The sequence below is a fragment of the Thamnophis sirtalis genome, unplaced genomic scaffold, assembly GCF_051295495.1.
Source record: "Thamnophis sirtalis isolate CommonGarterSnake01/CBP01778 unplaced genomic scaffold, rThaSir2_p1.2 scaffold_1, whole genome shotgun sequence".
Taxonomy (NCBI): domain Eukaryota; kingdom Metazoa; phylum Chordata; class Lepidosauria; order Squamata; family Natricidae; genus Thamnophis; species Thamnophis sirtalis.
Window position 1 is genome coordinate 134929059 of NW_028261381.1, and position 27640 is coordinate 134956698.

Genomic DNA, 27640 nt, shown 5'->3' on the forward strand with positions numbered 1-27640 from the left:
GAACAAACATCCTATGATTATAATGGTATCGCAAACCATTTCATCTGGCAAATGTTGGGATATATGGTATTATCTTGCCAGTTGGGGATTTCCAATGTACCAGATATCAGAGGCTTAGTATATAGTATTGTGAAAATGCACTTTATTTTTAGCAATAGCAGTAGACTTATATACCGCTTCATAGGGCTTTCAGCCCTCTCTAAGCGGTTTACAGAGAGTCAGCATATTGCCCCCAACAATCTGGGTCCTCATTTTACCCACCTCAGAAGGATGGAAGGCTGAGTCAACCCTGAGCCGGTGAGATTTGAACCGCTGAACTGCTGATCTAGCAGTAGCCTGCAGTGCTGCATTTTAACCACTGCGCCACCTTGGCTCGTTTTTACCAGCAGTGGGAAGATCAGAAAACTCAAAATGGCAGCTGTGATCATGTCATGAAGCCCTACACTTTTTGACATGTGTTGCAAGTGTGATGCAGGTAAAAAGAGAAGATGGGACTTCAATTGCATGGTCATACTATCACTTTTTTAACTCTTCCCTGCAGACACCTCTGTCCCACTGTTCATCTTGGAGGAGAATCCTGAATGATGCCCATATCTAAATAGCTAAATTAAAAGCTGTCTTTGATAGGTTGGGATTAATTGCCTCTCACATTTTATCTGCTTGGATCTTTAAAATATATCTGTTTCTTAGTACTGTATAGTATGCTACAGAAAACACCACTCATATTCTTCTTGAGGTAGATATTTATACCATTCCAGACAATTGACTGTCCAGTCTCTTCTTAAAACCTCCAGTAATGGAACACCCACAACTTCTGAAGGCAAGTCATTCTAGTGGTTATTTGTTCTGTTAGGAAAGTTATCCTTACTTCTAGCTTGTTTTTCTCCTTGATTAGTTTCTATCCATTGTTTCTTGCTTGGCCTTCTGGTACTTTGGAAAGTAGGTTGACCTCCTTTTCTCTGTGGCAGCCCCTCAAATAATTCTCTTGAACGAAAATGCCAGAACCAGTTGTTGTTTATAAATAGGATGTGAGTTTGATAGGAAATGAGTCTCTAGTTTTGTTTAAATAAGATTTTCCACACCATTTTATATTTTATATTCTACCAGGTAAGAATAGGAATCACACTTCAGTCAAGGGTCAACAGGTAATTTTCTTTGACATGAAGCATCTCAGCTGAATGTGTCAAAGGTAATGTGCTAAGTACTCACATTGATTTGCCAGTTCTTTTTTGCTATAGTGTTCATCTTTTCAGGAGGAGAAGCTCTCTTGGAGCAAAAGTCAGTAAACACATTAGAAGGTGCAATCTAGATTAGCAGCTTTACCATTGTGTCTAGGGAGGCAGGTGATGTCACAGGTGTTGTGATGTTTTCATGCAAATGCCACCTCTGGCTTTTGCAAAATAGTAGCAAAACAAAGAACACCATCTACTTCTAACCAGGAACGTGACTTCCAGGGTTTTATTTTTCAAAAAAAAATTATTATACTGTCTCTCTATGTATACGGGGTATTTCATATAATTTGTTTATATCAGATATATTTCATTTATTTATTTAATCCAAATTCCCAATTACATCAAAACCAATTGCTGCACAAGTTTACCAAAACAAGTACTGCACATATCAGTAAACACAAATAATAGTAACAAATCCATCCTACTAGGCCTCACTCTTTTGCCAAACAACTGTCCGAGGTAGGCTTGCATTTGGATAGGAATTTCCCCCCACTTCTCTTCAGGGGCCACTAGTACTTAAGGGTAGAAAGTCATAAAAAAATAAAGTCTTTGGATTTTGATTTGTTTTTCCCTAAAGCATATTATGAGCAGTCAAGGCCTTTTTTTGGCAAGTATGGCAGCTTTGTCTTATACTCAAAAAGCAGATCCTGCGTTGAAACTCCACCCGGAGAGGCCAAATTTTCTTCAAGGGTTTGAGGAAAAATAAATCTGTGGAAGAGACTCTGCCTCCATTCTTTTTCATTCAGGTCTTAAACATTGTCAAAAAAAGGTTCAAATTCAGGATGAAATCACACCCTTCTTAATAAAATCGCAGGCCTCTGCAAAACTGTGGAGTTTTACTGTGCAGAGCTCCCATCCCATGTAGCTGTTTTGGTTGAAAATAGTTACAGCTCCATTGTTGATAAGCATGAGAAAATCTGGAGACCGTAGAAGTTGCTGTGCTACAGCTCCCAAGAGCTTCAGCTAACAATCTCCAAAGTTGTTGAAAGTTGTAATTTGGCTATGTTTCAAGGCCAAAACAATAGTTTTCCTATCTCATTCCTGTTCTTGACAGGAAGATAAGATAAAGATAAGATAAAATCAAGGATGAAAAGAACACAGCAAAAATTTTCTTGTAATAATAATTCTAATGTTTCACAGAGCAGGTCCTCTGTTTGAAAGATTGTCCAATCCAAACCTGGTTTCAAATACGAATTATTTACAAGGAAAATTCTCAAAACCCAATTACCTATCATGCTCTTGGGGGGGGGATCTAATAATTGTATCAGTAATCCATATTTGCCTTTAAAATAACATCTATCATATTGTTGATAAGAATGAATTTGCAAGTAATATATTAAAAACATTATTTAGTTGTGTGAATCACTTTGACCTGTATTTGAGTAGCTAAATCGCAGCAGATTGTGGGAAGGGAACAGAACTAGAAACATTGGGTGATGGGAAGAATGCATTTTAGCTATTGTGTCCTTCAGAAAAATTATGGAAAATAGGATATTTCCTATATCTTGATTCTGTCCTTCACTGGAAAGAATATTCTGATAGCATTCTTGTGACCAAATGTATTTTTCTTCTAAATTTTACATGTTACAAGGCCTTTACATAACTCAGATTTCTGTAGCCCCTTATGATTCATAATAAGAAATATTAAGCCACAAATCATTCATAATAAGAATTCATATTAGTCCTTTTCCCATGTTCTACAGCTAACATTACGCTTTACTTCTGGAGCACTCATTTTCACTTTACAATATTTCTATGTTTTCTTCTCTACTGTCAATGTTCTCAGTTCTAATTTTGCTTTTTTAAAAAAAAATTAGGTCAAATAACAAAACAAATTTTTCTGTGGGAGAACAAAAGAGCCATCATCGTAAGTGCTGATGGGCATGAATCCAATAATAATAAACTCTGCAATGAATACAAACAGAATTGCTCAGATATTGCTGAGATTAAAATGCCAGTAAAAATGAAATCTGGCAAAATGGGGGTAGATCTACACACTGTTTATCAAAGGCAATAAAACAAGGAAGAGCAGAGCTGAAGCTCACAGTAGCTGCTCTTAGCTGCTCTAACACCAAGGAATGCTGCTGAGCAAGATATTTTAGATGCTATTGTATCAAATCTGACTTCTGGCAGTGATAGAAAAATGCCCACCATCTCAACCTGTCCCTGGCAATAATCTTTCAAGGACAGTCAGTGAAGCAAAGGTAAACTTGGTAAACTTATATTCTTTTCCTCTCACATTATTCACTGTTTGTTATCTATTTGAAATTGAATCCTTCTACCTTTTCAGAAACCTGCCTGCTCATTTGACATTTCATTCTCTATGCCTGGCTAATTTTCTCTACAAACATGTCTTTGCTAGTGTGAGGTATTAGTTAAATGATTTGAAAAATTGCACCACCACTTGCATCTCTCCCTTCCCAAGAATAAGTATATACACAAAACAATCCTTTCCAATCTCCAGGTTGTACATTCTAGTTCTTCGTTTTTGACGTAGAGCTATTAGCACTTTGCCACTTCTGCAGATTAAATAGATCAGCGGGTGTTTCATCTGAGCCTGATGCTTTCCTGTTTAGAGATGGTCTGTTGCATCTCATTCTTCACTTTTTAGCAGAGCCAGTTCTTCAGAATACTAGTTCTTTCTGTCACGCTGTGATCCTATTAACACAGGGCTCTTCTACAGCTTTCCATATTTTTGAAAATGCTTTTGCTTGTATTAGAGCTTTTCCATGGTTACTCTTGAGGGTTGTTCTTGGCTGTAAATTTTCCCATGATTTTAAAATTTTGCTTTTCTTTTTCTTGTATTGCCCTCTTTTTATTGACATGGTTGACAGAGGAATCTTTTCCTCTCTTTTCTTGATGTTGAGCATCTATATTCAGTCATCATGTATCTTTTTTGTTGCCCAAATCATTCATTATCCAACTTTCTTTCACTATCATCATAACTTGTTCTAAAAGCTTATTGGATTTTTCTTCCCTTTAAAGTCTTGGGAATGTTTTCTCATTTTGGTTTTCATAATATCTCTTATTCTCTTATTTTTCCAATAGTTTATCACTTTCCATTTTGGTTAAGTACATTGAATCTGTCCCTTACACTGATCCTGATTGTGTCTCCTCTAGGTCACACCTATTCTGTTCAAATTTCCAAACTAATGACAAATAGACTGTTCAGTAATGATTCATGACTTATTCCATATTCTGCCCCTGGAAATATCCTGGCTGACTGGATTGTACTTCCTTGTTTTCCATTCCCCTTTGTTTAGTCAATTTGATTCCAATATTGTCTACCCAGTGACATCCTGGAGTAGGTCCCAAGGTGCTTCCCCCCACCCTCCAAGAAGCAACTGGACTTTCTGGTTTTACTTTGAAGATGTTTTGCTTCTTATCCAAAAAGCGTCTTCAGTTCTGACTTGATAGTGGGGAATGGAAGGATTTATACTCCTTGCAGACAGCTGGTTATTTGCATTCTTTTAGTGGGTTGTTAAGGTCACCTGGAGGTTTAGCTATGTCATTAGGGTCATCTGAGTGGTGTAAATCGGTATGGAGCCTTCAGTCAGAGCTGAAGAAGAATTCTTGGATGAGAAGCGAAAAGTCTTCAAAGAAAAACAAGAAAGTCTAGTTGCCTCTTGAAAACAAAAGAATCTTTGGGACAACCATGACCTTGATGACTGAGAATCTCCATAGACATCCTGGAGTAGGGTTTGCATTTATGTCACCTGAAAAAGGTGTTAGCAATGGACAAAGAATTTCCTTTATAAAATTTAGTTAACTTTTAACTAAATTAACTTTTTAACTTTTAGTTAACTCATTAGTAAAGTAATTCCAAAAATATTAATAATACAATGCATTTCTAGATGTTATATTTAATATCTCTTGAAACTTACGATGCTATTTTATATATTTTTTCTACTACTGAATCATTCACATTCACTGGCTTAATTCTAATATGATCCTCTTATTTTTGGGGTTATGTAAGTATGGCATATATGTAGTGATGGGCATAATTGTCACTTTGTTCCTTTGTAAGGATTCATAAGCTGACAGCCTATCATGCAGTTATCTGACTTCAAGGGCCCCAATAAGCTGATTCTAAGCTTATTAATAGAGTATGCTGTCTTTACATTGACATTTTTAAGGTTGGCTCATGTTTTCCACATTTCATGTTCCATTTGGATGCATCCTTATAAAATGCAGAAATCCTCTTTCAAGATTGGCCAAATTTCTCTGTAGCTTTGGGATAGCCAAGCCATCAGCTCCAGATATACTCAATGAAAGTTCACAGGTAAAGAGTAAATAGATATGTACCTGCTGATTTAGCCCTTACATTTGTTTAAAAGTTTCAAGTCAAGCTGATGTTGCAACTTCTTGTCCTAAGTAGATTGCTTTCCTTTAGGCCCGCAGAATCTAATTTATGGCTCCTTGGTGATTATATTTAATCCAGGTTCAAACTGATGACTTCTAGACCAATCCAGGGTGCCTGTAATTCTCTCTCTGGCTGCTTCCCAGGCAACATGTGTCACTTGATTGATTAACTGATTGATTGATTTATATTTATGGGTACCACTAAGGCAGCCATTTTGTGAACAGGCAAGACCCATAGCAGTCAGAATGCCCACAAGACGCTTGCAAAATTTCAAATGTGCTCATTGGGGAAAAAAAGTTGTTAACCCTCAAGGAAGTTAAATCAGGGAAGCATGTCATTTGGCCCAATTTCTCTTCTCCATCACCCCCACAAAAAATATGTAAAGTATCATAAATATTAAATAAAACATCAACCGTTAAAAGAAAGCTCAGTGATGTTGGTAGCAGTCCTATTTCTTTTGTCTTAATAGTTTTTTTTCCCTACAAAGCAAGAACTTGAGGCTTGAGATGCGGCATGGAAAGCTTCGTTACCCAGAACATATTTTGTCATTCAGCTTCTCCTAGTAAGTATGAAGAATAAAGACCCTTTAACCAATAATTATGATTTGCCATGCACAGTGGATAAGCTTGGCCTCATGCAGCTTTCTGCATCAATCATACCATGCTCCTCTCTGCTATCAGGTCATCATCTTTCCCCAATCATTAATCATGTTCGCCCCAAAAATCTTGGGCAATTATTGAAACAACTGTGTTATCAGCAGCCCCTTCTGCATCCTGCCACCTTAGCAGAGGTGCTTATGCCCCTTTGATCTTGGCAACTACTCACTCTGATCAACAAAACAAGAGGCTGGGAAGGGTGAAGGATGGGGTGTGGAAGAAGAGAAAAAAGAGAAGGTTACATCTGGCCTCAAACAGGAGCAAGGCATTACTTTCAACTTTGGAGCTAAACATTTATTTCTTTTCCCAAAAAGGAGTTTCTGGTAAAGGACTCAGCCGACTGCAAAGATGCAGTGTTGTGTGTGTGTATGTCATGTGTTTGCAATGAAAGGAATGCAGGCGAGCTGGAGACGAAAAATAACAGCTGGGGGAAGAGAGGGAGCCAGCTTCACTTAATTCATAGCTGCCAAGTTGCAGTGATTATGTGGGGTGTTTTATGTAAATGATATAATTAGCTAATTTGCATGTTTGAAAATTATTTGCATATGCAGTAAAAACACACTGTGTTTTTAGAATTTGATAATATCGCTCTGGCAGACAATATTTTTTGGGGAGGAGGGTTGGGGATTTCTGTTTCAAAGTAGCAGCAAAGCACAATCCATAGATTGCGATTTTGGTCATGGCTCTTGTTTCCCAAACAGTGTGGATGTGCAAACATCCCAGAATCATGTTATTATTTGAAGCCATTTTTGGCACCATGTTTTAATTATATATTTACTAACAGAGGTGTAAATTGGGAGTGACTATTCCCGTGCAGTTCTCCTTCTCCCCACAGTATTTATTACTGTGATTATATTTTCCTTTATTATTTTAATGTGTAGTAGTTTTAAAGTTCGTAAGCTGCCCAGAATTGTCTCTGGACAAAATAGGTGGCACATATATTTGTTAGATAAATAAATAAAGCCAATAGGCAATTACATCAGTAAAACTCTTCTACATTAAATTCTTTTTCTACTTTTTCCTACTATTATCCATTCTATCTTTCCTTCAGGGAATGTGAGGCCAGATTGCCATCATATGTGAATAATAGAGTTCCCAAACAGGAGAGATGGATATGCCGCCTTACAGATTTGTAGCTAATCAAGTTTCTTTTGGTTTCTCACCTCCAAAATTAACAGCCTAACTCATGGATAGACAACCTGGAATTGATGTGAGCACCAATACTTTCCTTGGTGATTGCCAGTTTCTCTACTCATCCACTCTTTCATTGTTGTTGTTGTTCTTTAAATGAACCACTGCCACAGCTGTCTTGTGATGGTACTCATAACTTATTCTCAAAATCCTGAACATGTTCCAAGGCAAAACAAATTACTGTACGGTATTTTATTTAGTTACTGGACTGTAGTTTAGTTACAGGAGTATCCACATTCATGCTAAAGTAATTTCCAGGCTCCTTTGATGCCAAATGTTAAATGTGGAACTGCTCCCCCCCCCACATGCCAGATCTGGGCTGCAATGGTCTGAATGACTAATAGACTTAAAATTTATATTACATCAAACTTTTTATCATTCTTATTCTTTTAATCAGTTATAACAGTAGCAATTAGACTTACATACACACACAGTGTACATATACTTCACAGTGCTTTACAGCCCTCTATAAAAAGTTTACAGAGTCAGCATATGGCCCTCAACAATCTGGGTCCTTATTTTACTGACCTCGAAAGGACGGAAGGCTGAATCAACCTTGAGCCGGTGAGTATCGAACTGCTGGCAGTCAGCAGAATTAGCCTGCAATACTGCAATCTAACCACTGTGCCACCATAGCTCCACTATATATACTTGTGTTTTCCTGAAAATAAGACCCTGTCTTATATTTTTTGCCACCAAAAAGGTCTTATTTTCCAGGGGGGAGGCATTGTTGTTGTCCACTGATCAGTGGTGGGTTTCAAAAAAATTTGGAACCTCTTCTGTAGGTGTGGCCTGCTTTCCGGGTCCACTGGTGGAACCTCTTCTAACCAGTTCAGTAGATTTGACGAACCGGTTCTACCGAATAGGTGCGAACTGGTAGGAACCCACCTCTGCCACTGACTCATCTCACTTGCGAGCACACCCCCAGCCTCCTTTTTGCTGTCAGAGGCCTTCAGGAACTTCTTCTGTGGTTTGCAAGCCTTTCCTTATAGAAATATAATAAATTCAAATTCAATTCAATTTCCTGAAGGCCTCTGCAGCTGATAACAGAACTCCGGATTGATCCTTCAGGAAAGCATTGCCGGTCTTGCTGGCTGCAGAAGAAATGGGCTGACAAGGCAGGTGTTGGGGTGTGTGAGGCCTATTTGCAACTGTCTGAAAGCAAGTAGTAGGGCATCCACCATCCCATCCCCACCCTAGCTTAATTTTTACCCGTGCACCCTGGGGTGGGAGGAGTCTTAATTAGGGCTTATTTTGGGGGGTAGGGCTTTTATTGGGCATACATGTAAAAATCAAGCTAGGACTTACTTTTGTGGTAGGTCACATTTTCAGGAAAACACTGTAGTGGTCAGAGGGGGACTTGAAGGACCAGATTGGGCACAGAATGTCCTGTGTAAGATGTTTTTCAACTGTTGATTTATCACCAGATTATATTTTAGCATACTAATACTTTTGTGGTGTTTTAATTTTATCAATTTTACAGTAAATATTCTTGCGCTTCCTTTTTTCTCTCTTTCTTTTTTTACAAAAACAGAATTCTAATTCTCTGTATTCCCTTCTCTTGAACATCCTCTGTGTCCTACCACCATTTGTCCCTGGATATCTATGGAGATTCTCAGAATTATTCTTCAGGATCCCCTGAATCCTCCAGAGCAGATTTGGAGTGCGGTGCGAAGCGAAGAGAGTCAGAAGCCAGCCAATATGAGAGACAGGCAGAAGTGCTCTATCAGCAGACAGTCATGTGTCTATATGATTTGCTGGCAAAGGTAGGATTTGACAAGTGGGACAACTTATAAATATAAAATTAAATACATTTTTGTGATTGTTTATTAATATGTCTATTTATCAGGAGGCCAGGAAAGTAATGCAGTGCACCCATTAGTTCTCGAAACCGGATGAATTATCTTGTGAAATCAGAGTTCAGAAGCATAGAATACCTGGTTGAATAAATCCATGGAACTGTAAAGAAACATCACACAGGAATCAAACTAACCTTGATGCTAATTCACTAGCACATGGCTTGAGATAGCCTGTCACCACTTAATGAATCAAACACAAAGCAACTTGGATTTTGTCCAAGAGTAAAGCAATGTGTTATTGAAAACGCCTTTCCAAAGGTGACTGATAAATGGACACTGTTATTGTTAATTTCTCGGTTACTCTGAAATACCTGTCAACAGCTCAAGGTTCCTTATTTCTGAAGGAAGGCTAAATGCCTAAAGATTAACACTTGATTTGACAAATACAGTTTTGCTTAAAACAGTTTTTCTTTCTCAAATTAAGTAATAGAAAATGCCGATATTAGAAAATAAAATGAGTCTTGATTTACTGAAGAAAAATAATAATAAACATTTATGCTGATCTAAAGCTTCTTTATTATTTGCATGTTTCTTAAAACTGTAAAGAAAAAAATGTATATTTTGCACCATTATGTATTTTATTGTATTTATTTAAAATGCTTATATAGCTGCCCAACTATCAACCAGTTCTGGGAGGCTCCCAATCAAATTATAGTTAGTACAACTATATAACTATAAACTATTCATATGTTATCATGATTTTACTTTGAAGAAATCATTTTTATATTGTGACTTGGTTTTCCATCCAAAGCAATAAGACGGAAACCTTAAGATAATTAGTAAAGTGATGTGTTTGCATACACATTTCCTCAATATACTTGTTCATGAAATCATGAATTTCTTAAGATATTGAAACACTAAATTACATCATTATCTTGAACATTCATAAAGATCAGCAAAAACCTTAAGCAGATGAAGGTGAATATACATGTCCCAGGATAATGTTGCAGGATTCAATCTGCGTCGGTCACCAGGACCAGAGGTTTTGTCTTCTGAGCTTTCGAACTCTTGCTGGAGCCCATCTTCAGGGAACTTTTTTCTAGCAGAGTGTGTGCTGTTCTGTGTGTGGTATTTATAGCGCCCATTGTATGTGGCTTTTTGGATGTTGATTGGGGTGTGTTAATGGCTGAACAGAACCACACAGAACAGCACACACTCTGCTCAGAGGTGGGTTTCTGCCAGTTCGCCCCAGATTGGGCGAGCCAGTAGTGGCAATGGTGGGAGGTTCCACCCACCCAACTGGATGCTTCTGCGCATGTGCAGAAGTGTCACACGAGCATGTGTGCGTGTATGAGCGAACCGATAGTAAAATAAAATGAAACCCACCACTGACTTTGCTCCCTGAAGATGGGCTCCAGCATGATTCCGAAAGCCTGGAAGATAAAACCTCTGGTTATGGGACCGACCCAGGTTCCCAGGCATTGTGCTAAAACCTTAAAACATAAATATCTTGCACAAGATAATTTCTAAACACTGGAATTCTCTTTCGATGAATGTTATCCATAACAGTTTGGAAATCTGTTACAAATGCTAAGTGGCAGATTTTCCTATCCCTAATATGATGGATTAATAATATATACCAGGGGTTGTGACTTTAAGTATATACCTCCCACCCTGGCTGGCTGATAAAGGAGTCATTCTCTGTAGCTCAAATGGTTGTGACGAGCCAATTGACAGATGATGGAAGCAGTTAGCTTCCTCCCATAATTGGGGCTTACCAGGGGTTGTAAAAATCTAATAGATACCTTTCACCCTGGCCTCGCTGATAACGGATAAGAGCCTGTGGCATAATGGCTAAGATCTCTGCCTAGTGTGCCTAGTATGCCATATAGCCCAGGTTCAAATCCCAGTAAGGGTATGGCTAGCTGATGAGAGCTAAATAGCTTGAAATAGATCTATACTAGTCTCCCTTTATTTATTTATCAGCACAAATAAAAAAAAACCACACAAAAACACACACACACACACACACACACACACAATGAAATCCCACTTTTAATTTAATTTTTATTCTTAGCCGCTTTATTCCTCAAAGTTCATCTAATTGTTGGTGTATTGATCCCATCTTCCCAAGCATGAGAAATGTAGCCTGTTCTAAATATTATCTACTTATCGTATGATACTATAAAGTACACAATCTCTCCACTAGGGCTTTTCAAGAACAACTTGTCATAAAATGATTTTTGGGGGTAAATATCTCCACTTCTTCTGCTGTCTTTTAAACCTTCATAAGGCAGGATACAAGTGAATGTTTATCATGAAATAGAATTACAATCGAAACTATTAATACTTGGTCCCTGTAATATATTATACAGCAGGTATTATTGACTAGATAGAAAGTGAAAAAGCTTATAGTGGTCAAATGTTATGCACTACATTCCCCCAAACAATATACAGTAAATTGTTTGTATTTGCAAAGAAAATAAATGATCCTGGTTGTTGCAAATGAAGCAGAGTGTAGAGGATGAAAGCAGAGTTCTAAATGATTATATACAAGTAAGCAAAGAGAAGATATTAATAACTACCTAACAGAAAATATTTTAAATGTGGCAGAATCAAATATAGGGTACAAAATTGAACAGTTACACAGTAACAGAAAATGAAACATTGGAAAGATAAGTCAATATTTCATGGTCAATATGTGAAACACAAACACAAAGTGAACAGTAACAAAACTTGGCAATGAATTCAGGTTATATCCTCCAAGATATTTGCCGCACAGAAACAAGTTCTAGCAAAAAATGCCATGAAAACAAAGATTTAAAAAAAAGTTGAAACAGCAGAAAACATAGATTATGCAAAGAGGAAGATGAGAACCATCTAATAAGCAGCTGAAGGAAAATTCCCCAGATATGACCACATATAAAAATATGGTATATTATAATTTATTTAAAACACATAGATTTGATGACCCCCAAAGTATTGCTATGACCATAATGTTGAAAAAATTCTCCAGCATGATGATGTAAATTTTGTAAACCAATAAAAGAGAATATTTGTAGCTCAGGGTTTAAATGAGGGGTCCTTCGTGCTCTCTGAGCTTGCTTGTTTTCTTGCAGATGTTTCATTACCCTAATTAGATAACATCATCAGTGCTAGTAAGGAGCTTATATTCTGATAGCTTGCCTGTCAGTGTTGGTGGGATTGGTTTTAGAGATTGTTTGGTTGGGCTGTTTACTCTTGGTTCTTTGGCCATTTCTAGATTGGGGTATTGCTTACTTGATTGTTGATCTGAAGTTAACCTTGGAATTAACTTCAGTTAATCTATGCTGATCTGGGTGCTGATTGCTGGTGGAGAAGTGCTGGAGTCCTTTTCTCTTTTGGGCTGGTTGATTGTCTCTTTTGCATAATCTATAGATGTTATTAATTAGACATTAATATGTCTTTTGATGGCTGATTTGTCAGAGTTCCAGATTTATAGAAACTCTCTGGCAGTTTTGGACTTGGCCTGGTCTAGGATTGTCACATTTTCCCAATTGAAACTATGGTTAAATCTGCCTATATGTTGTGAAATCAAATAATTTTCATCATGTTTTCTGACTGAACATTCTTCAGAAGAGAATGAATACGTATGTATGTATGTATGTATGCGTGTGTGTGTGTGTGTGTGTGTATATATATATATATATATATATATATATATATATATATATATATATATATAGCTTGCTCCCATAATTGGGGCTTACCAGGGGTTGTAAAAATCTTATATATATATGTATATGTATATGTATATGTATATGTATATGTATATGTATATGTATATGTATATGTATATGTATATGTATATGTATATACATATACATATACATACACACACACACACACACACACACACACACATGCAGGTTTTGGTGTATTTGGGTCTTTTCCCGTGTAAGATTGGGAGTATCTTGGCAATGTTTCGACAAGATCCCACTCGTCATCAGCGTCATATATATATGCCATAAGATATGCATAGCCTACGCATTTACAGTATATAGTTGCATTTTTGAAAATACATTCTGAATGTTGCAAATCTGACACATTCCAAAGGAAAAAATATTCAAAAAAAAAGGTGACCAAAGTAAAAGACTTGAGTGATGAATAATTTGGAAATTCTGTGAAAAAAACAGCTCATGTCTTGATTTGTTGTTTGCATTTTAATAAGCACAAGCAAGATCTGTTTTTCTGACACCAGCACTTTCATTTTTAGAACGTTAAGCCTGCTTTCATTTCTTCAAAGCTCTGATTTCAGAGAGAGTGCTAATTTTCACATTTCATTGGATGCGTTTGGCATCCCACTGAGTTGTGACTTTTCAGATGTCATCAAGTCACAATAATTTGCTCAGGCCCTTTTGATAGAACACATCCTCTGGGTCACTTTTCTATCAACACTCTGGTAATGCTGAATTGTGAGTATTTGGGGACCTGAGAAGTGACCTCTGCCCGTCCCATATTTGAAATTCATTTCTCTTGTAAAAGTTCTCTTCAGAAATCTGCCGAGTAATGAAACACCAAGAAAAAAAAGACATTTATCTCCCAGTCTGAAACATGGCATATATTTTAATCATACAGGGAGTTTTATCATGTGGGATGTTAGAAAACTGAATTCATACAGTCATGCTGAAACAGTTGCAGTGAGGCAGTGGTGGGTTTCTACCAGTTTGGACCGGTTTGGCTGAACCGCTAGTGGTTTGGTGGCCTGGGTCGCTGGAACTGGCAGCAACCCAGGCCTACCATGCCCCTGAACCAATTCTCTTGTTCTCTTGTCCATCTTGTTTTTTGCTTCTATGCATGCGCAGAGCAATTTTTATTGCACTGTGCATGCGTGCGTGGTGTGCCCATGAGTGAGTGGCAGTAGTGACTGCTGAAACCCACCCCTGCAGTGAGGTGAGTGGTCACATCTCGGGTTCACTGGCCTAGGCCTTCTCTTGACCTCCTGCCAATTCTTGTTCCTTTAGCTGGCCATGTGCCATACTAGGGTGTTCTCCTGAAACGGCACTTTCAGTTTAGTTGAAGGTTTTCCCCTGTCTGGGCAAAGCACGCAAACCTTTGCCTTTTCATTTTTAGGTGAGAATTATTTTGGAAAACAGCAACAACAACAACAATTCAGTAGATTGAAATACCCGGTATTTAACTGATGAATAGTGGATCAGTCTGCTGCACTAATATCAAAATTAAAGAGTGTCTATCTATACCCTGACCTACTCTAGTATCAGTATCCCTAACTCTCTCCCTCCTTTCACCTTTTACTAAAAATCCCAATTGTCAATTATATTTGCTCTTCCTCCTTACCTATCATTCATTCTAAGTGATGTTTGTCTTTAAATCCTTCCATTGAGAGTCTACCCACTTCCTGTAAGTCTCTAATTAAGTCAATTTCATAAAAACTACAACTCTTCAAAAGTATTTCCAAAAAAGCGAAATCTTTATATATAACTATAGTAAAGATCTAAAGTTGTATTCTTGAGTTGTTATTTGATAGGATGAAGCTTATTTTTTTATTTATTAAATTTATATGCCACTTATCTCACCAATAAGGTGACTCTGGGCAGATTAAGGTCATACTTCTTATCTACTGAACTGTCAAAGTTTATTCTGCTTTGCAAAATATGAAGTCCTTCCCATACTTCCCATGTTAACATTCCTATGTTAATACTCCCCTCTTTTCCCACCCAAAAGTTAGCAGAGAACAACTTTCTTTAACCTAATGCCCCCACCCCCTTCAATATTTTGATGTGTTACACTGATGACCATGCTAGCTGGGTAAGATGAAAACGATAGCCCAAAATAAAGTGATAAGAAGCATTGCCCATCTGTAGGGAATGCTAAAATTCAAAAATAAAAGCCTCTGACTGTTGGGGATTAGCTGGGGATTAAAACTGCAACTGCATGTGGGCAGGAAGGGGCAGGGAGAGGTTTAATGTATTCTTAATAGGCACCTCGGATTAGTTGTAACCCCTGAGGACCTATCCAATGGGATCAAAGGGGAGGGAAAAGGGCATCACATTAGGGACTGGGTATAAAAACTCTTACTTTTGAATTCTGGGATGTGTTCTTGGGCCTAGAACTTTGTGTTGAAGTCTTGCTCAAGCTCACTGCACTTTGCAAACTCCTTTTTTTGTTTTCTTTTATTTTTGTTAATAAAATTCTTTTCTTACCGATCCAAATTTTTGTAAGGATTTATTTCCAACACATCCGAGAAAAGAATGATGTCCATTAAAAAAAAAGCTGGAGAAACATCTTGAAGGCATCATGTAGGAGAAAATTAATATTTAAGATCTTTTTATTTCGCCCTTCTCATTTTCTAGCCTGCTTGCTGGAGTCAATCTAGAAAATAAAATTGGGGATAAAATTTTCATAATTATTACCATTTTCAATATTATGAGCAACAGACTAGATGAACTACTTAGATTTACATACGTTACTGTCTACATTCTTGAAGGCTGGATGTATATAAGAGTGAGCATGTGGATAGATAAATAAAGCAAGAAGAAACTAATGAAAGCCTATTTGGGGATTCCGTGGAATATATGGGCTGGCAAATCTCCTACTGACACTTGTTCTACAAGCCAGAGATTAGTCGTCAGAAGACTGAATAAACAATTTGTTATCCCCAATGCTCCTGGGACAGTGGTAACAAGATGGAACGTGATCCACACACTACGCATAGAGATTGACAACTGGCTAGAACAGGACATTCTGCCTTCAAATGGAAAATAGAAAGAACTGATTATATAAAAGGCAGGTCATCTTGGCCTGCATGGTTCTGAGAACAATCAATATGTGATGTATTGAAAGATGACCTAGTCATTTAGTGATTAGGCATGTGAGAAGCTGCAATTGGCACTTCTGACTATAACAATAAACTCATCTGGTCACTTTAAGAAAGGTTCCTTTCGGTAGCTATGCACATGATAAGACTATCCTTTCTCATCTACAAAAATCCAGATTGCAACAAGGAGTCAATTTTCATTTTGTCTTTGCTGCCATCTAATGGTGTTTGAAAGCATCGCAATCCCACTATGGTATGTAGCAGCGATGGCGAACCTTTTTTGGCTTGTGTGCCATAAGAGGGGGGAGCGCAGGGGGGTTGTGTGCAGGCGTGCCACACCCATAATGCAATGCATGACACTCCCAGCGCACATGCGTGCCTGACAGGCGCTCCCCCCATTTTTTGCATGTTTTCGCCCTCCTCAAGCTCCAGAGGCTCGGGAGAAAAAAGCCCCCCCCCCAGGCCCTCTGGAGGGCAAAAAATGACCCTATGAGCAAACCGGAAGTAACTTCCAGGTTGCTTGTAGGGGCGATTTTAGCCCTCCGGAGCATTCAGGAGCCCTCAGGAGGCTTCCCTGAAGCCTCTGGAGGGTCTCTGGGGGATTAGGGGAGGCTGTTTTTGCCCTCCCAAGGCTCCTATAAAGCCTCTGGAGCCTGGGGAGGGCAAAAAATGGCTTTAAAAAAGGCTGAACTCAGCTTGCCAGCGCGTGCATACGCGCTGGCCAGCTGATAGGGCAACGCCTCACGTGCCCTGACAAATGGTTCTGTGTGCCACTTGTGGCATGCGTGCCATAGGTTCGCCATCCCAGGTATGTAGGCTACATACATCCCACAGACTTTTAACTGGAGATACATATGAAATGTTCTCCTGATCTTATACAACCCAAATTCATACTGTTCTGGTGGCACTCTGGTTATAATACAGTATTGCAGGCTAACTCTGCCCACTGCAGGGGGTTTGATCCTGACTGGTTCAAGATTGACCCAGCCTCCCATCCTTCCAAGTTTGGTAAAATGAGGTCTCTGATTGTTAAGGGCAATATGCTGACTCTGTAAACCATTTAGAGAGGAATGTAAAGCGCTATGAAACTGTATATATACCTAAGTGCTATTGCTATTGCTATGTATGAAAAACTAGTTGTGACCTATTTCAATTAGACTTTCAGCTGGAATTTGGCACTGAAATTGCTTTGTCATCTTGGCAGGTGACTATACTGGAAAGTAGCTGGGAAGAGCATGGTGTGTTGTTCTCCTGGATCTTGAAGCAACTTTGATGTCAGCACCAATGTGGTATCCCTTGGATCTCCCGTTAGGGCTGGGGATTAGGTCCCTGTTTGAACTGGCTTCAGCTGATATTGCCAGGAGAACAGAGATCAAGTCTTGGCATACGTCAGTATTGGCATGGTATATGCTTGTGTGATCATGATTTGATTTTAACAAGACATCCATTCTCTATCAAATCTTCTGCAATCTCAGAAGAATTCACATATTTCTATATGTGAACTTCTTTTTATATATTTCCTATTTCTTAACCACCCTTCTCCTTCAGATTCCTTTTTTGGAGGAATATATAGAAATGTGAAGTCCACAGCTTTGCTTAGTTTTTCTTTCCATTTTGAATAAATAGAGTTAATTGCCAGGAATCTAATTGTACAACGAGGAGGGATAGTTTTTTCTTTAGTATTTTTATTTTATGAGGTTTTTCCTTTTTTTCAAAGCATAAAATCCTTTTAAAATTATGTCTTATGCAATATGAAACCACAGCATTCTTAGCACAGGACAGCAGGGGTCTCCAACCTTAGCAACTTTAAGATTTGTGAACTTCAATTCCCAGAATTCTGGGAGTTGAAGTCCACAAGTCTTAAAGTTGCCAAGGTTGGAGACCTTCCGGTACAGTATGTTGTTGGGGCAGCCTGCAGGCTTGATGACCTTTTCTGTTGGAGACCCACCTGACTTTATCACCCAGACTAATTGGGTGAATTTGGATCAGCAATTCTTTCTCAGTCCAACCCACCAGAGTTGTGAGGAACATGGGAGGCAGAAGTATTTGCATATTGGCTGCCTTGAGTTGTATTTAAAAAGGTAGAGTAAAAATTAAATAATGATTCGTAATTCATGTAAGAAGCCAAATCACTAAACTCTGCCTTTTGTTAGCCATTTAACTGATTCTGTTAAAGGAAACCACTGTTTTATTGATGAGGTAATTGTGTATATTCCAGAATTAATGTTAAAAAGGTGATTACGGTATTGGCATAGACATATATTTACCTGATGTCACAGGCAGGACAATGGTATGGCTTCACCAGGATTATTTATTTAGCATATGGCATATCATACATGGACTAGCAACATATATTGACATTTCACCTGGATTAGAAAAGCATTAAAACATAAATGTTAAAAAGATCTGTTTAAAGATCAGCGACCCCCAATCTTTTGGGGACCAGGGACTGGTTCCATGGAGAGAGGTTTTTGCGTGGACTGGAGGCCTTGGCTGTGGTTTCATGTGCTGCCTGCTTCTCATGGATGGGGCTTTTTGTTTGCACGGCCCAGTTTCTGACATGCCATGGACTGGTGGTGGTCCATTGACCAGGGGTTGGGAACCCCTGGTCTAGGCCATCTAGCCATTTAAGTGCAGCATCATTTATATTTTTAAAAGGCATCAAATATTGTTCATATCTACCAACCATGACTTCAGTAACTTATTAGACTCAGCACAAATACGTAGGCAGGATTGCAAATGTGTTGAATTTGAGAAAGAAGATAGATCAGGGTATAGTATGCTTTTTATACACTAAACATTCCTACTTCTGTCTTTGAAATCTTTAATTAAAAGGTTAATTTGATAAGAGCCACTGCCCATCAGAGTAAAGAATGGTGCCCCCACCTCCCAAAAAAGCTGGAGGAAGTCTTACCTGAAAGAAGACAGCTTCTTATGAAAGTGCAACTTTACAATTGGTGTTATTTTTTTTTAACATCACAGCAAAATACTTGCTTCAGTAGTATTGCATTGTACAGTTTTAAATAAATAACAGCCAACACTGATAACTGCAGTTATTCAACTGATGCAACTCGGTAATTTTTATTGCAACTGGAAGACAATACATCACAGAAACTTTATGGAAGGTTTTGGGAGAGTGTTATTTACAATAATAACTGATGAAAGAGTTTGTCTTTGGCAATATGATTATACATCAAGAAACATAAAATGCAAGTATGCCTCTAGATCAACATTTTTCCATATTTCTGGCTGATTGCACTTGCCTTTTGACTGCTCATTTAGGTAAACACAAATACAACTTAACATTTCTGTTTATGTCCCCCATCACAGTTCTCACTTATATTAAAGAAACTGGCAGTTCCATTCAACTAGTACAGCATTTTCGGGGAAAAGAGGAATAAAATCAGAAAACAAAAACAAAACAACATAATTGGCTTATTGCTGTACTAAATTAACCTATTGGCCAATGAAGGTCTCATGACCCGCCCCTAAAGCATTGATATTGTATATATTGGTCTTTTGATTGCTTCATCACTTTTTTTCTGCAGAACAAAAATATTTCAAAAATATTACAGAAGAGTATAAAAATGTACAAATCCATAATGCTTTTTCATACACACAGAAATCATTCCCTACCCCATCTCTTCCAACATTTGACCCCAAGGCAGACTGAAGTAGTGAGTGTGTATAATACAAAAGTGAAACCAGGCTAAATCGATTGATTTTGAAATTCATTAATGAAAGTATTAAAACAGAACTCCAAGCACCAACATTTTCATCTTAATAGTAGTACTGAAGGGAAAATTTAAATCAGTGTCAAGCCAAGCCAGAAGAAATCCAAACCTGTAAGGTATATTCAGCCATCAGATCTTTTCCTCAGAAATAGACATTAGGACAGAGCAACCCAAATCTTCCCTTTCAGCTTCTGCACACAAATCTATTGGGAAAATATGTGTGCAAATCCACAACTCTTACTTTCTAATTCAATCTCTATCAATTATCTTTTGGGTGAGAAGTTGGATTTAGCTGCTCTTCCATAATCAAAAGGTTGTTTGGTAGATATGACTTCTGTTTTTTTTTAAAGCTTAAACCTGGGTATTTGGTGTATACTTTGTTGATGCTGGGTATCAGGTGGTTCTCATTCAGAATTGGAAAAAAAACAGAGGCATTCCCTCATTATCATTGGCAAATAGGTTCAAAAATAAATTTTGTTTTAGGTAAGTATAGTTTCAAATGCTATTATTGAAAAAAAAATAGCCTAAGAAGCTCTATGAAAAAAATGGTTTTAAAACATTTATTTTTAAATTTTGAATATTAGCAAAATACAGCACCAGATATTGAATTTAAAGATAGTTTTTGGTTAGTGAAGTAGTGCTGGCATGCTGAGTTGTGGAAGAATTGCACAGACATAGTTGGCTTTATAAAAATTTCACATCTACAATTTTGCATTTTGATTCAAGAAGAGTTTGGAAAAAGAATTATCCCTGGCTTACCAACATCTCTCCACCAAATTTTCCAGTTAGAACTACAATCAGAAGGGAGTTTTGTATAAAGAAGATGAGTATGGGAATGTTCATATATGTGATAGCATAGAATATTTAGTAAATACTTATAAAATTCAACTTAAAAAAATCCTACACCAAGACTATAGATTCATAGGAAAAGTAAAATACATGTGGTTAACTATGTTTTTAAATTCCTGATAGTAGAAAAACAGACGGTCAGAGGTTGTGCATGGTTCTTTCCATACTGAAGTATTAACATATATTACATATTAAATAATAATAAAGTTATTTAAATTAGATCACAGTGCTGCATTTATGTGCATAACAGTGTTTTATATATTGCAGGCAGTGTCATGAAATTCACTCACAAACTTAATTACAACACAACCAAAAGAATGACTGACTCTGGTCAGTGAATGGAACATTTAACATTTAGCCTGAAAATAATTTAATAGCCAGGAAACCGAATTCCACCACGGTAACTTTCTTACTGAAACCAACTTCAACTCTACATAGTCTGTATTGCCTTTTTGAAGGTGACAGAGACTAGCAAGAACCTGCTTGTATAAAGACACAGCACACTGCTTCTGTTGAAGTATTTCCATTTGTCATAGAAAAATGGCTTTCAAATCACTTCTGTTCTCCAAGACAGATTATCTGAATCAAGTGGCAACAACTGCTGACAAGTTTATACAGTTAAACAGATTCTCTTCTGTGACATAAGACACTAATAATAACCCATGAAAGTTTTCAAGTTGCCATCTATCCAATGCTATACAGAAATACAGCTAGGAGAACAATCCCGAGAGCAATTTCCAAGAAAGATTTGCAGCTGGCACATTCTGAACAGCTGATCTAAAAGTCAGAAGATTTGTTCCGGTAGATTACTAATCCCACTTTATTTCTAAATCATTTGGATGCAAGTCTAATTTTTTTCAGGGAGTGACATATGGATATCCTCACATCACATCTCAATTAAGTTTCATTGTGGATTCAGACCTCCATTCCAGCAGAACTACGTTCAACCTCTTTTATGTTAAAAGTCACAACACGGGTACTCAGAAGTCACCAAAGAACTACATACTTTGGAGTGTTCAGAATTAAAACACTGTTTGTAAAAGTTTGTCATTAAAATAATTTAATGGCAAACCTAGATTGATGACAAGAAATTCTGCAACGGTCTGCTATGAAAAAATATTACTGAGAATTAAATCACAATCCAAGCTGATGCTGGCTTGAATCCAAATCTTATTCCTACTAATGGGATCCACCTCTGCTAACTGTTCAGGACATGTTCCCAATAGCAAGTAAGAGGAACAAAAATGAATTTCTCCCATGCCAGAGCTGCAGCCTCTGAAAATTGGAGGATTTTTCAGCATAAAGTGGGAGATGATATTTGGAACTACAAAGGGGCTGGATAATTGACAACAGTTGTTTCTTCCCTTCTGTTAAAACCATCTATTAGAACAAAAGCTTTTGGTGGACAGAGAAAGCCCTTTCATTTATGGAAGGAGAAATATGGAGTAAACAATTCACTATTTTATAGGGAAAAAATCTTACACATTATTTTGACAATCCACAGTTCCTACAAAAATTATTTGCAGAACATAAAAGCTGCCTCAATTACCAAACACATTAAGAACGATGTAACAACAAGATAGATGTATATGTTACTGTAAGTACATATACACATTCTCCTTGCCATTTTGCCACAATGCATACCGCACAGGACTTGCTCCATTTTGCTTAAGGCCTTCAGAGATAATATCTCAGATTGTGCTAACTTAAAGACCTTCATACAAGAAGAATGCAGCTGTGACATCTACAATCCCTAAAAGCTTGAATAATTATGCCTGAATGACAATGGGTTGTGATTATTACTGGATTATTTTTAGTACTCTATGTGGGAGCAGAGAAAGACCAAACAGATGTTTTATTATTGCTTACATCCCCCAGTTATGAACATTCCCCTCTCGTTATTTCAAAATGCCTGAAGTGTAGGAATAAGGATGGGCTCAACACATAGAGGATGGATTTCACCATGAATAGAAGTAGTATCTGATGTTTTTAACTTGGGTCCACCTCTTTTATTTTCAGTTTGGCACTAAAGATAAGTTGGCACAACAGAATAGTGTTGTGGAGTTTGTTTAAAGTATTGATTGTGGCTGTACAACTGAGAAGGCGAATTCTTAGTAAATCTTCCATAATTTCTAATAAAATCTAGGTATTTAACTTGCAACCTCAAATGAATTTTGCCTTATTTTGTAAAAATATCAACTGTGATCACTTTTTGTATATCAATAGCTAAACATATTTACAGCACATTACTTTTTATTTGACATGTTCAAATTATTGATGTTCAGTCAGTGGGATACAGTCCTGTTGGAAGCATGTTGTACATTTCTGTGGACTTTAGTAGACAAATTGGTTTACTTTGGATAAAATTTTGGGATAATATAATTTCAATATAATAATATACTATATAACCTCAGTTCTCTTTTTACATTGTGGTATTTTCAAAATGTCAAAACATTGGCCTAAGCAATAAAAATTTGAGTTGGGAATCCTTCCAACATCAACTCTACAACTGAAAACAGTTTCACTATGAAATAATTATTCTTTTGCAATACATAGCAACAACATATTTTACATTTCATCAGGACTCCATGGCAAGATGTATATGGCACTCTTCTATAAAGAGAAAACTCCTAATTCACTAATGTGGTTTCTTTTCATTAACTCTTAAAATTATTGATGCTTTTTAGGCAAATATCAATTCTTTCAGAAGGTAAAGGCAGAAATAGGGATTCTAATTTTTGAATATACAAAAAAGTGTCTTGATAGGCAATGCAGAGGTTGAATTTGCTCTCAAACATTTGTTAGCTCAAGCCTGATTTGGCACACATTATTTTAAAAACCTGTTTGTATCTTTCAGTGGATACTATGTTCCTAGAATATAATTCAATGACAGCTAAAGATATTTCGAATTCTTTCTCAGTTTCTTGCTATTGACTATTCTCAACTCACCTTAATCTCTAAACCTTAAAATATCGTCAGTAACATCACTACTTCCATTACTATAACACTATATTTATTTAAAGTAAAGCAGCTAAAATCGAAAGAGTTGCCTTCCTGATACTATTCTTGTGAGGGCTTGCTAGAATGTTCGTTTGATTGTAGCTCCCACATTTTTAAGAGGAATTTTATAAGCTGCAGAATCCGGATTCTTGACAAGATCATGTAAAAATCATGTGGAACCCAATGTACAAGTCTTAAAAATAATCTCAAGATTATGGCTGTCTATACTAGTATTTTTTGGGGTGGTGGTGGTATGGAGCCTTATTATAAACTCTACAGTCCATTTACAGGACTACCACTGCAAAACAGGTATGGCCATAACAAAATTGCTTCTCCATCATGTACTCAAGTCAAGTTGTGAACACAAATGAAAGCCCTTTCAAAATGTATCCCTTCTTGTCATATCTGTGTATCTCATTGGTTACAATCTCTCCAAAACCAAATTGTCTATTGTTTCCTCTCTCCCATCTATACAGTAAATTCAGAGTCTTTTCCTGGAGTCTTAATCATACACACTCACTACTTGCTTTGCCCTCAAAATTATTGCGTAATGTTAATACATGTAAAGACAAAGAAAGGACAAACATCTTCAAAAAACAGAGAAGTAGGGGAAGGGGGCTGAATGTGCAGACAAGGCAATATAATTCAACCATCCAAGCCCTACCCGAGCATGAAGTTTTATTTTTTAATATTGCAGAATAAGTTCCCCAACAGTCAGTATTTGTCCCTGAAAAAGGTTAAACCTTAAAACACCTGCTTCCCAAACAAAATAAAAAACAAACCAAAAAAAAAAAAAAAAAAAACCAAAACTAAGCCTATTGGCTTAAAAATTAGAGGCATAGCCTTTTCTCTATTTTTCTCTATTTATATGAAAATAATTCATGCTTCATGCTAAATACATTATTTACCTTACAAGAACTTTTGTTATCTTTGAATTAAAAAGGGGGGTTTTATTTTGTACTCCTGAGCCCCTCCCGGAAATATATCCATGCAATTTGAATCAGGATCAGTGAATCTGGCTACAGTGGTTATAACTGGAAATATATTGTTATTTTTGCACAAATGTATCCTGGCTATTTAACAGGTACAGCGTTTTGAGGAGCACTGTACAGAGTTTTAGTTAAGATTAGGATTTCTTGTCCAACCAAATATATTTGTTTTTTTTAAATATAATATAATACTAATGACAGGTTTTGTAGCATATGTATTTTGCTCTTCTCATGAGATCAATTTTTTTTATCCTATCAAAAAGGTTTCCTCATTTTGATCCTCTTTAAATATCTACTCATATTTTTATTTTAGATTTGATTGCTTTTCACTCAGGCAGTTAAGAACTCATAGCTTGTTTTCCCATAATATTTTTGCAGGCAGTGCCAATCTTCAGGCTTATGGCTTTTTAAAAAAACATTCTTTTAATTTAAATATAGAAGACAATTAATTGATTAAAGAATATCACTAATCCCCCCAACCCCCTCCACCCTTTTCTCCTTATATTATTGAAACTCATTGCATACACAGTTCAGTTTCCATAATTTAAAAAGTTAAGTATTAAGTCTTCACATTATGAGCCATATACAGTACATGAAGCTTAAGTTATTCATTACTGTATGAGCAGCTGTTTTAGTGGATATTCCAAGATTTCTATGGCACAAATACAAGCAAATGCCACTATCTTATTCTTGATTCTGAAGATGGGCCTCTGACTTCCCTCAAATTTATGGAACATGCACACATACATACATACATTCATTCATACATACATTCTCTCTCTCATTTAATTATAAGGCTTTTAAATTATTTTTCTAAGAGCCTGGCCTGGGTCTACCATATTATTCAATTTCTCATTATATAATGTATTTTCAAGTGCCAATTTTTATTCTTCTCACATTAACTGGTGGTTATCACAGCGTATTCAACCATGCGTTTCTGACAGAACTGGAGAAAGCAATGGCAATTTTGGCTTTTACTTATTTTTGTCTTCGTGTAATGAAAAGCTTTTGTAAAATTAGATGAGTATCAGTATGAGTTCTATGGCTTCAATCTCCTTTAAAAAAATACAACACAAATATTTTGGGTTCAAAAAGGGGGGAAAGAAAAAAAAGGAAAAAAATGGGAGAAGAAAAAAAAACTGAAGAAAATATTTTCTGATATTGCCACAAATCATTAGAATTCACCTGACGTGCTGAAACAAAATTGTTTTATAAGTTCAGTCAATGGATTTGTTCTCATTTTTCGCCGTGTCCTTTTGCTCTTTCTGTCCCTTTGCCGTCCGATTGGTGATGTTGTTCAAACAAGATCGAATTCCTGCCAAATGCAGGAGTGACCCAGCAGCTTCTTTCATCTCCTCATCATCACTCTCAGGGGGTTTCTCCGTGCGTCTCTTTTTAAGAGGCAGTGTGTCACTCGGTACTTTTTTCGCCTTCAATAAATGCTGACGTTTTTTGTGCTGAGAGGGGACCCCGCTATCAGCTACAAAATCCTTGGTCTCTTTTCGGTTTTGCCGTTTGCTCTCATCTTCTGCCTCACTATGGCTCTCGTGGCTATGGAAGTTGACCTCGCTGCTCTCACTACTGTCCCGGTTGCCTTTTGCGACAAATTCATAATGATCATCAGCAGAAGAAGAGGAAACAGAATCACTAGTGGGTGATGTGCTCCTATGGTTGGAAGATTTGGCACTGCTATAGTTATGATCCTCCTTTGGGTCACCACTCACCAATGGAGAACCACACGACTGCTCGCTATCTGTCCTCATTCGGCAATTTGCTATTCCATTCCTGAAAAAAAAAAGAGAGAGAAAGAGAAAGAGAAAGAGAGAGAGAGAGAGAGAAAGAAGCATAGTCAAACTCTGTATTTTTTGTGACAACAAAAAGCAAGCAAGTAATGCAGACATCAAAATGCTGGAAGGAGATGGGTAAGCTAGGCACTTTCCTTAGTATTTGTTGGAATCTTAAAACTTTAAGGAGAGCAGAGTCATTAACTCTGCCAGCAGCAATGAGCTATTAATTCTGGATGGCCTGCTGAGGGCAAAATAGATAATTATTATCATTAGGCGCATAAGATTTAATCTGCTTTTCAAAAAAGTCAAATCATTTGAAGAATTATAGATTTAACTGAGCAGACTAAGATAGAACAAAGTCCTATTTAAATTCATTTTGATTTTCATGTATAATGAAGTAATGAATGGAGATAAAGAATAATTTTATGAACCTGTTTGACTGTTAGGATAAAAGGAGAAGTTCATTTTTTAATTTATTTATTCAGCTATCTATCTTAGATGCATGATCCAAGCATCTAATCACACTTAAAAACAAGATAAACACTAGATAATAAAATTATAAATAGCATCTAGAGCAATTGAGAAAATTTAATCAACAATGTCAACTTAGCCACACATCCGGGATTCCAGATTCAATGGCAAAACCAGGGTTTCAAGGTCTTATGAAAGGCAGTAGAGTTGGGACAAGTCCTTAAACACCAAGGGAATGTTGTTCCACAGGACAGATGCCATGATATAAAACTTTCTTTTCACCAAATGATACCCCCTAACGGATGGTACCCAGACCATGCCTCTACTATTGGACCTAACTTTAAACTTACACAAAAGCTGAAAATTCTATGCAAAATTTGTTAAAGCATCTCCTAAAATTTCATTATTGATGGTTATAGGTATTAGTGATAATAGCATCTCTAGACAAAACTGTTTTTCTACCACTGAATACACTATCATACAAAATGATAATTAAAAATGCAGAATAATTCATTTTGAGAATTTCATTTTAATTCAAAAGAATGCTGCTGTAATGCATGGGGGAGGAATAAATTCTTGTTGTGACATTTTAATAACATGATGACTATGATTTACAGGTGCCCTTAAGTCTGCCATACTTGATTATCAATGCTGAGTAGATTATATACTGTAGGTAATCACCAGAGAGCTAAAAATACAAGGTATTTCAATGATACTTCATTGAAGAGGAGTTACTTTAAGCTTCATTATTA

At 37.0% G+C, this 27640-nt stretch overlaps 1 protein-coding gene and 1 long non-coding RNA gene across 5 annotated transcripts in view; one reads left to right on the forward strand and one right to left on the reverse strand.

The window, feature by feature from the left end:
- The first annotated feature begins 3281 nt into the window (after positions 1-3281).
- On the forward strand, positions 3282-9639 carry LOC106557008 (uncharacterized). 2 transcript variants are annotated; one of them, XR_001314072.2, is made up of 3 exons: positions 3282-3436; positions 6083-6157; positions 8977-9639. It is a non-coding gene; the product is annotated as an uncharacterized LOC106557008 (long non-coding RNA). The 2 variants fall into 2 exon arrangements; XR_015698275.1 differs by lacking the exon at positions 8977-9639 and adding an exon at positions 7303-8060.
- A 9467-nt stretch (positions 9640-19106) lies between these two features.
- FOXN3 (forkhead box N3) overlaps positions 19107-27640 on the reverse strand; it is a 178244-nt gene continuing 169710 nt past the window's right edge. For all 3 annotated transcript variants that reach the window (XM_087725332.1, XM_014073967.2, XM_014073968.2), the window contains one exon: positions 19107-26415. In XM_087725332.1, the coding sequence (XP_087581458.1) occupies positions 25848-26415 (568 nt within the window). In that variant the 3' untranslated portion in view covers positions 19107-25847. The remainder of the gene's footprint in view (positions 26416-27640) is intronic.